Source organism: Chrysochloris asiatica, unplaced genomic scaffold, assembly GCF_000296735.1.
Source record: "Chrysochloris asiatica unplaced genomic scaffold, ChrAsi1.0 scaffold00430, whole genome shotgun sequence".
Lineage (NCBI taxonomy): Eukaryota > Metazoa > Chordata > Mammalia > Afrosoricida > Chrysochloridae > Chrysochloris > Chrysochloris asiatica.
The window spans coordinates 676,366-689,361 of record NW_006408948.1 but is presented as its reverse complement, the minus strand read 5'-3'; the positions used below and the strand labels follow the sequence as shown (position 1 = coordinate 689,361).

The following is a 12,996-nucleotide window of genomic DNA, read 5'->3' as shown; positions in this document are numbered from 1 at the left end:
GGACCAGGCAGTGTTTTATTCTCTTGTGCGTAGCGTTGCTATGAGTCAGAACCGACTGGATGGCACCTGACAACAGCTACCAGGTGATTCTGATGAATGCTAAAGTTTGCGATTTCCTTTAGTCTGTTTTCTCATTATCTTTGATACATTTTCTATTCCAGCTAAGTCAGTGTGTATGCTAGTGGTTCCCAAGACTTTCTGCACATTGAAATCACCAGGACATTTTTAAAAACTCTGGACCTGGCACCCATTCCCAGACATCCTGATTTTGTTGGTATGAGTTGTGACCTGGCTGTAGGTGATTTGAATGTGTAGCAGGTTTGGGAGTCTCTGTGTTGTTTCTTTGCCTTTCATTCTGCCAAGGGAAGTTCTTGCTCATCACCTTTTTGCTACTCTTTGCTCTTTTTCTTATTGAAATCTATTAAAGATATACCCATTCTAGGAATATTTTTTTTAAAAACTTTTTATTGTGAATTGAGTGAAGGTTTAAGACAAGGTAACCAGTTTTACATTCAACAAATCACACTGTGTTTCATCTCAAAATGACTCCAGTCTCTTACTGACCAGTAAGCCCATTTTTTAAAATAATTTTTTGTTTGTGTCTGTAAAGGTTTTTATTTGGGGAGGCACAGTGGACAGGAACCTGCTCAGTCTTTTTTGGCAGCCTCTTTCCTCTTGGCGGCCAGGACATTGCTGAACTCCTCTGGCTTCCTCTTGGTACAGATGTGTATCCCCACCCTTTCCTTGATGAATTGGAGTGCCTGCTTGTCCTTGGAGACCTTGAGCAGCTCCATAGTCCTGCACTCATAATGCACAAAGCCACACACCTGTTCCGTTATTGCATTTGGACTAGTTGATTCCAAGCATCTTCAGTTCTTACTGCTCTTCTTTCTTCTGCACATGGAGAGACCAAAAGCTGCACCTTAGATGGTCACTCATGAGCTTTTAAGATCCCAGACGTTACTTTCCAAAGTAGGCTTTAGAACATTGTCTTTGTGGATTATGTTGTGCCAGTTGACCAGGTATCCCCTGAGACTATGGTCCTGAGCCTCCAGGCTCAGCTACTCATTGCCTGAAGATGTTTGATAATGTCTGAGGAGTTTTTATCATTTTCCCTCTGTATGCTCCACCACATTCACAATGGTGTTCGCAGGAAAGGAAAATACTCATGTACCAGTATCGTCCGGCAGTGGTTATGTGCCGTGGAGTTGGTTCCGACTCATAGCTTCCCTTCATAGGATTTCTGAGGCTGTAAATGTTTACGGGAGCAGAAAGCCTCATCTTTATCCTGTGGAATATATACATATACAAATACATATGCGTATGTGTGCAGACATACACATGGCAGTCCATGCTGCTTTTAATATTCTCCTCCAACACTATAACTCAAATGCATCAATTCTTCTACAGTCTTCCTATTCACTGTCCAACTTTCACATGTATGTGAGGTTATTGAAAATACTATGGCATGAGTCAGGCACACCTTAGTCCTTAAACTGACATCTTTGCTCTGGAACATTTTAAAGAGATTTTGTGCACATTGTCTACCTAAAATGGGGGGCGGGGTGCCTATAAAGGCACAAAGTGACTGGCTTACAAGTTTTCAAGAGGGAGTTTAGTTTAAGAGTGTGCAGGGGTGGGGTTAGAATCCCCACTGAATAGTTTTCATCTTGTCTAGATGGGTCAGGTGAAAAGAGATGGGGATAAGATTCTTATGATTCAATAGTAATTGTTATCATGACTATTTGTGACTGTCACAACTGTAAAGGTAGAAATTTTATAATGAAAAGGGGGGAGTAGTTAATCTTACAGTCCAGGAACAGAGGATCCTAGGACCATCAAGGGAGAAGAGCATGAGCAGAATGTGGGACCCTATCCAGGAAAGCAGCGATACCAGAGATGGAGGCAGAGATGAGGACTCTAGATTCATGGCAGAGATGGAGAGATAGAACAGCTGAGGACTCTAGACTCATGGAAAGATAAAGGCTATGTGCTGGTGGCCAGGAGGCAGGCTTGTAGAATGTGCCCTTTGGTGGTTTAAATAATTATATATTCCTGAGTGTTCTTGTGTACTCCGCCCCCCCAAAAAAAAACCACAGAGGAAATAGAAGCAAACACTGTTAAATGATGATGTACCGAGATTTTAATCATTGTAATGAAACAATAAGTGTAAAACCAATGTCCTCCCATGTAAACTATCACTCAATTTCCAGTAAAAACTTAAAAAAAAAAAGAGGTCTTGTGCAGCAGATTTGCCTAAGATTGTATATATGTCACTATTACCTCTATCCCCTTTAGCCCTTGCATACCTCCTATGTCTTCACCTGTCTTCATCATTCATCTGCCAACCTTCCTCTTCTTGTATGGTGGCCTTCCCCTTCAGGTATATTGCCTTCACCATCACCCAAGGTAACATGTGTCTACGCTCTAGCCAGTGAACTACTCTCCCCTTACTCCCGCCCCTGTTAACCATCAAAGAATGTTTCGTCTTCTTTTCCAAACTCTTATATATTTGTGGGATATATAAATATATATACCCCACTTTTCCTCCCTTACCCATTCAGCCTATGTCTCAATCCATGTATCTACGCACAGAACACTGTTGTTCCAGAGTTGTGTATATATCACTCTTTACATCTATCCCCTTTAGTCCATGCATACCTCTCTGTGTCTTCACCTATCTTCATTATTTTTATGCCACCCTCCCTCTTTTTATCTTTGGTCCTCTCCTTTTTATATTACCGTCCTTGTTATCTGAACCAACGTGTGTCTTCCCTCTAACCAGTGAATTACTCCACCCTCCTCCCACCTCTGGTAACCATCAAAGAATATTTCTTTTGTATTAGAAACCTTTTCTTAAACTTTTACAGTAGTTATCTCATACAGTGTTTGTCCTTTTGTGATTGACTAATTTCATTCAACATAATTCCCTCCAGAAACATCCAAGTTATGAGACATTTTGTAAATTCATCCTTATACTTCATTGTTGCATAGTATTCCTTTTTGTGGAATACTTTGATTATCCTCACCTTACTCCACCAGATCACTCCTTTGGGATGTTTATGTCACCTGCTTCATAGATCAAGTCTCATTCATTAGTGAGTGTTCATATTCTCAATTGATACCTTTCAGAAGGCATTAAGCTATTCTGTTTTTTCTTTTTTAATTCTCCCCTACAGCTCATCATTCATGAGTCTTAACAGGTATTGTGACAAAGGTATTACTCTTGTAGAATACTCAGATGTTTCCTTAGGTACTTTTCTTATGTATTAATATTTTTTATTTTTGCTTCATTTTAGCTGCAACAGATCAACTTCATGAGCCTAATGCAGATTGTGGGATCATCTTTTGCTAACCTCCCAAATATACATCAACTTGTACAGCAGTCTCAGTCTGTGCACTTGATGGGAAGCCAAGTATCAAACCCCATTAGGGGGAGTGGTGATGTTGAAGACACTAGTGGAAATCTGAAGGACAAAGTTTTCATTAAACCACAGTCCATGGGAGAATGCACCAGAGAGTCTGGCAAGAACAGTGCACATTGCCAGAAAGGAATCAACCGATCTGATCCAAACAGAAATGGACAGGTACAGGTATTGCATATGAAAAATATCATTCAAGTTCTGCTAGTTAAGCTTGTTTGGGTTTTTGATATTTGATATTCATTTTTTAGCAGTTACTAACTTTTAACCCCCTCCCAAATAACACACTGAACATCATTTATAAAATAAGAAATTTGTAATATACAGATTCTTTTTTAAAATGTTTTTGTGTGAATTATGTGATAGTTTACATGGGAGAACATTAGCGTTACATTCATTCTATCGTATATCGTTTCATTACCATGGTTACAATCCCCTCCATGTATCATCAACCAACCAAAGGGTATACCCGGCAAGCCTGCCCCCCGGTCTTCAGCACACAGCCCCTCTCCCTGTGTCTAAAGTCCCCAGTTGCTCCATCTCTCCATGTCATCGTCTCTGCCTCCATCTTTGGCATCACTGCTTCTCTGGGTAGGGTTCCGCTCTCTGCTCTTCTCCCTTGATGGACTATAATATACAGATTCTAAACTTAGATGGCATCTTTTCTTTCTTTTCCAGAATGTTCTACATGAGAGTATTCCTTTATACAATTTAGAAGACCAACCTCAGAATAGAAGACTGTCTCCAACATCTCAGAGTTTACCACCCACTTCATTATCTCCAGCTCCTGATGCAAATACTCACTTCCACCTTTTGTCCACTTCTGCCATTCAGAAAACACCTAAACTTATCCCAACAGCAAAACCTTTCAGTCCTGGTGATGGTTTTCCCTTGCTTCAGTTTCAACCGAAGTATGAATTTAAGCCACTGTTCTTACCTACTGGAAGAGTTCCACAAGTTCCCTCTAGACCTCTGTCACAACCAAGAGAGGCTTGGGGAATATCTGATTCCTGCCAGCCACCTTTGCCACAGAGAGGAGTACATACTACTTCAATTTCCCATTTGAATTTGAGCCAGTATGATACTGAAACTTCAAAAAAAGCAGTTGAACAGAAGAAATGGGCAGAAACTGTAATTACGCATCTGAACTTGAATCAGTATGTTGGACAGGAAAACTATACACCTCAACAGGACTCTTCACTATTTATAAAACCAGGAGAACTATTTGAAGTTAAGCCAGGGCCCCATGAGATATCTCCTCAGAATTCCTTTGGGATTCCATTACTGCACCTGCAGTTTAAACCTTATATGTTTCCACCTGCCTCAAGAGCATCAGTTACGGTTTCACCAATGCCTGTCAGAACAGTAGCAGAAGAAAGAAAATACTCAAGACTATCACTACTTCATTCCTGCTTATCCCCAGAAATTATGGTAATGAATTTTGTGGGGTGATGCAAAAAATCAGGGTCCTGCATTTTTCATACCATAAATACTGTGAAGCCACTGAAAACCCTTTGTATATTTCCTTTTAAAAATAATGCCTTCAATATGGGAAATAACATATAAAAATCCATTTTAAATGGTGATTGGATATTTTAGAGATTTTAGGTGTTTGTTATATATCAATACCAGAATTTACTGACCTCTTTTTATAGGTCCTCTGCTTAAAGAATAAGTTACAAGTAAAATAAAACTGGGCACCCTTGGGTGATGCACACAGTTAGGTGCTTGGCTACTAATCGAAAGGATGGCAGTTCAGCTCCACTCAGAAGTGTTGGAAGAAAGGTCTGGTTCATTCCTTCCAAATGATCAGCGATTAAAAACGCTGGTGGAGCACAGTTGTACTCCGACATACATAAGATCACCATTAGTTGGAATCGACTCACTGGGAAATGCTTTGGTGTTGTCGTGTGCCATTGAGTCAGTTCCAACTCATAGCAATCCTGTATAGAATTTCCGAGGAGCAGCTGGTGAGTTTGAACCGCCAACCTTGAAGTTCAAATAGACCTTGCAATCCAGCACAATAACCCACAGCACTACACCAGGGAAATGCTGTGGTGAAAATAAAATTACCAAGTGTTTTTCTTATTGTGGGTGTCTGTACGTCTGTGTACTGTCACATACACTCACACAAATGAGGGAACTTCAAAATTCATCAAAAAATGGAATGAAAAGATCATTTTTTCCGTGAACTTTTGGAAGCTCCGTCATAGATCTATAGAGTGAGAACGTGAGGTTTGTAGCAATTGTGATGTGATTATCTTCATATCTATTACAAGCTGTTAATTGTTCAGTAGACCCAATTTTACCAGTAGTCTTTGTTGATGTTGTTGTTAAGTGCCGTTGAGTCAGTTCTGACTCATAGTGACCCTGTATAGGGTTTCCAAGGAGAAGGTGGTGAGCTTGAACCAGCGACCTTGTGGTTCAAAGCGACTTTGCAGTCTAGCACATTAGCCCACAGCGCTATCTAGCAGGTAATAAAATTGTAGCTTTCTGAAGTACTAAAAGAAAAAACTGAATTTTTATAAACCAACCACATCCTCTTTCAAGGTATAACTGATTTGAAATGATATTTACATTTGTTAAATTCTGATTTTGTAGGGACATAATTAAATAATTTATTTCTGCTGCACATTTCTTACTGGAAACAAGTACTGGAATGTGGAGAGTGGCCATTCCTTAGAAAAGATATTTACCATGTTTTCTTCTGTGCATATTATGAATGGAAGGAGAAAGGACAAAGACGTGGAAAAGTAGACATTTCGAGAAGGATTTAAAAAATCATGAGAATTGCACAATGAACCCACAAGTGACTTCACTTAGCTTCATCAGTAACCTACATATTGCTGATCTGTTTGATCTCTAGTTCTCATCCATCTGCATCCTTCCACTAACAAATCATTCTAAATAAAATACTGTACATTGTTTCATTTGTAATGATAGGAAGGGGAAGATTTTTTGTTACCAGAAAGAAATTAATACTAGGACTTGAGGCTAAAGTTCTGAAATGGGTTGAGCCAGCTGAAGCGTTCAGCACTTTCAAGTCACTGGTTAAGATCTAGATGCTCCTATTACCAATGTAAATCAATTATTCTGTCTCTTGCACATGTTAGTTTAAAGAAAAGTTTTTCTTAGTTTTTTGTTAACATTATGTAATTCAGGTTTGTCGTTTTGAATTATGCTTTGTTTCTTTCTTGTAGTATAAAAAACCACAGCTTATCCCGCTTGAAAACCTCGCTGCTTTTAAAAAAAGCCAACAGACATTAACACGTAACTTATTTGAACAAGGCGATCCTGGACAAATTCAGCTTCTAAATCTCAAAATAGAATCATCTGAAATAAGACAAGAAAAGGACAGTAAAAAAAGGCAAGTTTTAAGTAAAAGTTTATTTGAGAATATCACATACCAACCAGTCAGTTCATGATTACAGGCAGCCCTCAGGTGATGAATGAGATCCAGTCCTAAGTGTTTAAGAATTTGTAGGCCAGTGGGACAGCTGGGATAGTGTGAGAAAAGGCTCAAAGGCTTTTCAGTAATTCAGAGGCTGCAGGTGTAGCCAGTGAAGGTGCTTGTGATGAAGAATTTGTTGCAAGTATGGGTTGTTTCATTCATTTCAAAGAGGGCTAATTTTTATAACATTAAAGGGCAAGTAGGAGTTGTCCTTAAATATGCAGTCATATAATCATAAAGATGGAAATCATCCAGTTCAACCTTTCAGCTTATTTACAACTGTATAATCAAGTTCATTGTCAAGTCATGCATTTGAACACATCATGCAAATACTAGTGTTAGACTGCTAACCGAAAGATCAGTTTCAAGTCCACAAGCTGCTCTGTAGAAGGAAAAGCAGTCTTGAAATGCTATGGGAGCAATTCTACTCTGACCTATAAGGTCGCTATGAGTTGGAATAGACTAAACTGCAGTGGGTTTTGTTTTTGTTTTATTTAATTAATTTATTTATTTTTGCTTCCTACCATTTGTAAAAGGAGCTCTGGTAGCATAGTGGTTACAAATCAGGCTGTGAACCTAAGGTCAACAGTTTGAAACTACTACCAGCTGTTCCGCAGGAGAAAGATGAGGCTTTCTGCGCCCGTGAAGATTTACAGCTTCGGAAACTCTGTACAGGGTCGCTATGAGTTGGAACTGACTCCATAGCACATAACCACCACCACCACCACCATTTGTAAGCTGGAAAATTCTTTTCTGCTTTTTTGTTACAGGATGATCACCCATCTTTTACAGCACAAATATTTGGTATCTCAAGCAGTGTTCCATGTGTTATCCAGTTCATTGAAATAATAATTTTCATGTTACCATATTCTTCAAACTCATAACAAGCTAGAGGCTAGGGAATAGATATTGTTTCAGGACACTAAGGAATTTTCCATCACCGTCAGCTCGTCATACTGTGGTGGCTTATGTGTTGCTGTGTGGCTGAAATGTATGCCACCAGTATTTTAAATGCCAGCAGGGTCACCCATGATGGGCAGGTTCCAGCAGAGCTTCCACACTAAGACAGACTAGGAAGAAAGAGAGATGGACCACTTGTGACTGGTTAGCCACTGACAACCCCATGAATAGCAGTGGGACATTATCTGATATAGTGTCGGAAGATTGGGAGGCACTTAAAATACTAGGGAAGAGCTAGAAGAAACAGCTGCAGACATCCGTTAATAATTAAAATGCGGAATGCACAAAGTATGAATATAAGAAAACTTGAACTCGTAAAAAATAAAATGGAATAATAAATATCGATATCCTAGGCATTAATGAGCTGAAATAGACTGGTATTGTTTATTTTGAATCAGAAGTCATATGGTTTACTATGTCAGGAATGATAAACTGGAATGGCATCGAATTCAATGCCCAAAAGAGCATTTTAAGGTCTACCTTGAAGTAGTGCTTCCCTGTGATAGGATAATATCCATATGCATACAATGAAGACCAGTTTATATGACCATTCATTCAAATTTATGCAGCCACTAAAGGCAAAGATGAAATTGAATTCAACCAACTTCTTCAGTCTTTTATCAAATAAGCAGTCAAGATGCACTGATAAGTACTGGTGATTGGAATGCAAAAGAAGAAAATTCAATAGTTGGAAAATGTGGCCTTGGGGAGGGAAACAAAACTGGAGACTGAATGGTAGACTATTTCAAAATCAATGACTTATTCATTGCAAACACCCTTTTTCAGCAACAAAAACAGCAACTGTACACGTGGGCCTAATCTGAGAGAATACACAGGAATTAAATTGACTGCATCTGTGGGAAGAGATGATCGAGAAGTTCAATATCATTAGCCAAAACCAGGCCAGTAGCTGACTGAGGAACATACCATCAACTGCTCATACACAGGTTCAGGCTGAAGGTGAAGAAAATTAAAACAACTCCACGAGAGACAAACTACGACCTTGAGCTAAAACATGGCACCAGAATTTACAAACATCTCAAGAACAGATGTGATGCATTGAACATTAATGACTGAAGATCAGAAGAGTTGTCAAATGACATCAAGAACATCATACAGGAAGAAAGCAAAAGGTCATTAAAGATAGGAAAGAAAGAAAAGACAAAAATGGGTGTCAGAAGATTTTCTGAAACTTGCTCTTTCCACGTAGTGAATTAATGTCTCTTCTAGCCATAGTATGTAAATGCCCACCAAACAACTGTTGCCTAAGATTTGAGAAGGAAGTTGGGGGAACATTCTGATGGAGTATATGACTCACTTGTGCTTGTTAACAGAACTGTGATTTTAAACACTTGGAAATCTAATGAGGGGATTGGTAAAGGTTGGCATCGGCTTGGTTTAAAATGGGCCATCTCAGAAGCAGATGGGTGGGCATGGGGTATCACTACCATCAAAGAAGAAAGAGCCACGAGTGGAGTGTGTCCTTTGGACCATGAGATCCCTGTGTATTGAACCTCCTTGACCCTGTGACAGGGAGCTGTGACACTGGAGGAGTGGCAGAGCGATAGCAGCAACAGAAAGAACCAGGAGCCAGAGAACAAAACAGAGTGGTGAACTTCCAGCCTTGGAGCAAGTAAAGCTGAGTGATTTTAGGCAGGAGGTTTGCTTGCAAAGTTGGCTGCCTTCAGGCACTTAGGGAAGCTAGGTACTGACCCCTAGAGCTAGAGCTGCATGCTGAGGCTTATGGAGAAATGGTGTGTTTTGTGGGCATTTACCAGCAGCCCTAAACGAGCTTTGTAATACTGCCCAAGCAGAGAGAGGCCTGCCTGTGAGCAGGGCCAAGGGGGGACTGTGTCCTGAACATTTTCTGATCCTGCATTGTAACCTGTTAACTTCCCTAATAAACCCCACAACTGTGAGTACGGTGTCCGAGTCTATGTGGCCATTGCAATCAATTATTGACCCAAGCTGCTTAGAGAGCAATATAAGAAGAATTAAACCATTCCTATTTTTCCATTCTTGAATATAGAGAAGCTTAAGTGATTGGAAGAAGTGAAGTAAAAGAGCTGAGGAGATAATTTGAAGGGCAGCTTGAGACGACAAAGTAAGATATTATGGTGAAATGTGCAAATACCAGGATTTAAAAAACCAAAAGGTAAAAACAGGCATAGCATTTCTAAAGCTGAAAGAACTGAAGGAAAGTTTCAAACCTCAGGTTGTAATACTGGAGGATCCTATTGGCCAGTGGCAGCATCGATGGACTCAAGCGTGGCAACAATAGTGAGGTTGGCCCAGGACTGGGCAGTGTTTTGTTCTGTGCATAATAAGGTCGCTATGGATCGGTACTGACTTGATGGCACCTAACAGCAACAACATATGTAAAACATTGAATGACACAGGAAGTTTTCATCAAAAGGAATATAGAGAGTCACTGTCCAAAAAGAATTTGTTAATGTTTAACCATTTCTAGAGGTAGCAGCATATGATCAAGAACTGATGATACTGAAGGAAGAAGTCCAAGCTGCACTGAAGGCCTTGGTGAAAAAACGGAAATCTTTCAACAAACTGATTGCAGCCCTGGAGGCACTCACTCATCTATACCAAGAAATGTGGAGCTGGCCAGCTGTTACCTGGCAAATTGATTGGAATAGATCCATATTTATGTCCATTCCAAAGAAGGCGACCTAAGGAAATGCAGAAACAATTGAACAATATCATAATTATCACATGTAAGTAAAATGTTACTGAAGATAATCTAAAAATGGTTGTAGCAGCAATGACTGATATACTGTAATAGACTGTATATTAAGAAATTCTGTTTATAATTACGAGGGGGGCTTCAAAAAGTTCATGGAAAATGGAATTAAAATATAATGTGAACTGCTCTGAAAGGGAATTAGTCCATTGAGCTAAAGTCTCTACAACCCTGAGACCAGAAGAGCTAGATGATGCTTTGCTACACTACCAACTGCTTTGAAAGGAATCAGCTTAGAAGGTCCTGGATAGAGGGAGAAAATGTGAAGCAAAACTCAAAATTCTAAAGAAGACTGGGCTTTCTGGTCAGAAAGAGACTGCAGGTGGCCCTCAGCTGCCTTTCTGCTCTGGAACTAAACTTGCCCTCATGACCCAATTTCCAGCAAAGTAGAGCAGCACTAGAGAGGTATGCTCACCATGGAATGCTTAACCATTCAAGATCAAAAGGGCAACATTTACCTAAGGATAAAGTTCAGGATGGTTGGGAAGGACAGTGGAATGGAAATAATTACAGGGAGGAAGTGGTTTAACTGCTGTTGCATGGAGGGGATTGCAATCATTGAGGTGAAGCTAAGTGTATGGCTTGATGAATGTAAACCAATGATCTGCTCTGTAAACCTTCACTCAAGTCACAATTTGTTGTTTGTTGTTAAGTGCCGTGGAGTAGATTCTGACTCATAGCGACCCTGTACAGGGTTTCCAATCTTTACGGGAGCAGAAAGCCTCATCTTTCTCCCACGGAACAGCAGGTAGTTTCAAACTGCTGACCTGTGGTTCACAGACCGACTCATAACCACTACACTACCAGAGTTCCTTTAGTTTCTTAAAAAAAAAAAAAAAAAAGCAAAAAACTGATGTCATTTTTCATGAATGTTTTGAAGCCTCCTCCTATTAACCTTATTTTGATAACAGCCTTCCCAAACCAAAAACCAAATGCACTGCCATCAGGTTGGTTCCAACTCATTGCAGTCTTACAGGACATAGTGGAACAGCTCCTCTGGGTTTCTGAGACTAAATCTTTATGGGAGCTGTTTGCCTCATTTTTCTTCCTTGGAGTGGCTGGTGCGTTTGAATTACCAACCTTAAGAGTTAGCAACCTGATGCTTAACCCACTACACCACCAGGGCTTTTAGAATGATACAAATGAAAAACTGATATTTGTAATAGTAAAAGTTATTTTATATTATTACTTTTAACAGGCAAAGAAGGCGAGCTGAGAAAGAGCTACAAGAAAACAGTTCAGAGAAGCTGAGGAAAAAGTCAAGTGTGACTTTCCAACCTAAGGATTCTACCATTAATGATAAAGATTCAGAGATGGTTATGAAGCTCAAGGTATGGTAGACCTGTCAGAGGTCCATCCCTGATTGAATATGTCTTTGGGTTTGTCTAGTCGTCTGATTGCTAGAAGCTTCTGGTTATAAGGAGAAGAATCTTGTATGTCACTAAATATATAGATCCCACTGCTTTTCTCCATGGAGTGGTGGTGGTGCTATGCAGTGGAGTTGGTTCTGATTCATTAGCATAGGGTTTCCCAGGCTGTAAATCTTTTCTCCAAGCTAAGTACCTGGTAGTTTTGAATTGCTGACCTTGAGGTAGCAGCCTTAACAGTACCCTACCAGAGCTCCTCCTCCATGGAGTGGTGGGTATTTAATTGCCAATGTGAACAGCAGATTGATGACAAATTAACAACTGCACTTCAGATCACCTGCCTTTTTGACTTTTTTGTATTTGAAATCACTCTGGTTTTTTTCTGTCGATACTACCATTTTATGCATATGGTTCACTGTTTGAGCTTATCATAAGTTTACCTATCTCTTTGAGGTAACTCTAGGACTTCCCAAGGTGAGTTTTGTTGTTAGATGACCTATATTTTAATTAAGGTCTTTTTAAACATTCTTTCTGAATTTAGTGACTGTCTATTTAGCTTTTTTTTTTCTTTCTTTTTATTGTGAATTGAGTAAAGGTTAACAGACAAGATCATAAGCTTTACATTCAACAAATTATATGCTTTAGCTATTTTTATAGCAACAAAGTTTTGGTTTATATGGATTTTAAAAGGCACAGTTTTTTAGTAATTCCTTAAGAGTCTATCTATAGGCAGTTAGCAAAAATGTCTATTAAGTCACTGAAAGACATTGATAGGGTAAGAGTCCTATGTGAGTATCAACACTATTCTGCAAGGGAGAATTAGACCTAGTAACTGTGCATTAAATTGGTAATGCTCTTTATTGTTTGACTTGTGAATTTAGTGAATACTTTTGTGGAGTTACTTTGATAGAATAAATAATGGAAGTTTATTTTTATTTAGAACTATAGTAACTGAACTTTTGCTTAAGAAGTAAAATATCTTTGTTGTTGTTGCTGTTGTTGTTGTTATGTGCCGTTGAGTCAGGTCCGACCCATAGCGAC

The 12,996-nt window shown here is 39.4% G+C and overlaps 1 protein-coding gene across 1 annotated transcript in view; it reads left to right on the top strand.

Annotated features, from left to right (window-relative positions):
• Nucleotides 1-12,996, top strand: part of LOC102811747 (chromosome unknown open reading frame, human C5orf42) — a 190,709-nt gene that overhangs the window by 122,737 nt on the left and 54,976 nt on the right. Inside the window, 4 exon segments of the mRNA XM_006876934.1 lie at nucleotides 3,300-3,593; nucleotides 4,101-4,853; nucleotides 6,623-6,789; nucleotides 11,787-11,919. Coding sequence (XP_006876996.1) covers nucleotides 3,300-3,593; nucleotides 4,101-4,853; nucleotides 6,623-6,789; nucleotides 11,787-11,919 — 1,347 coding nt within the window.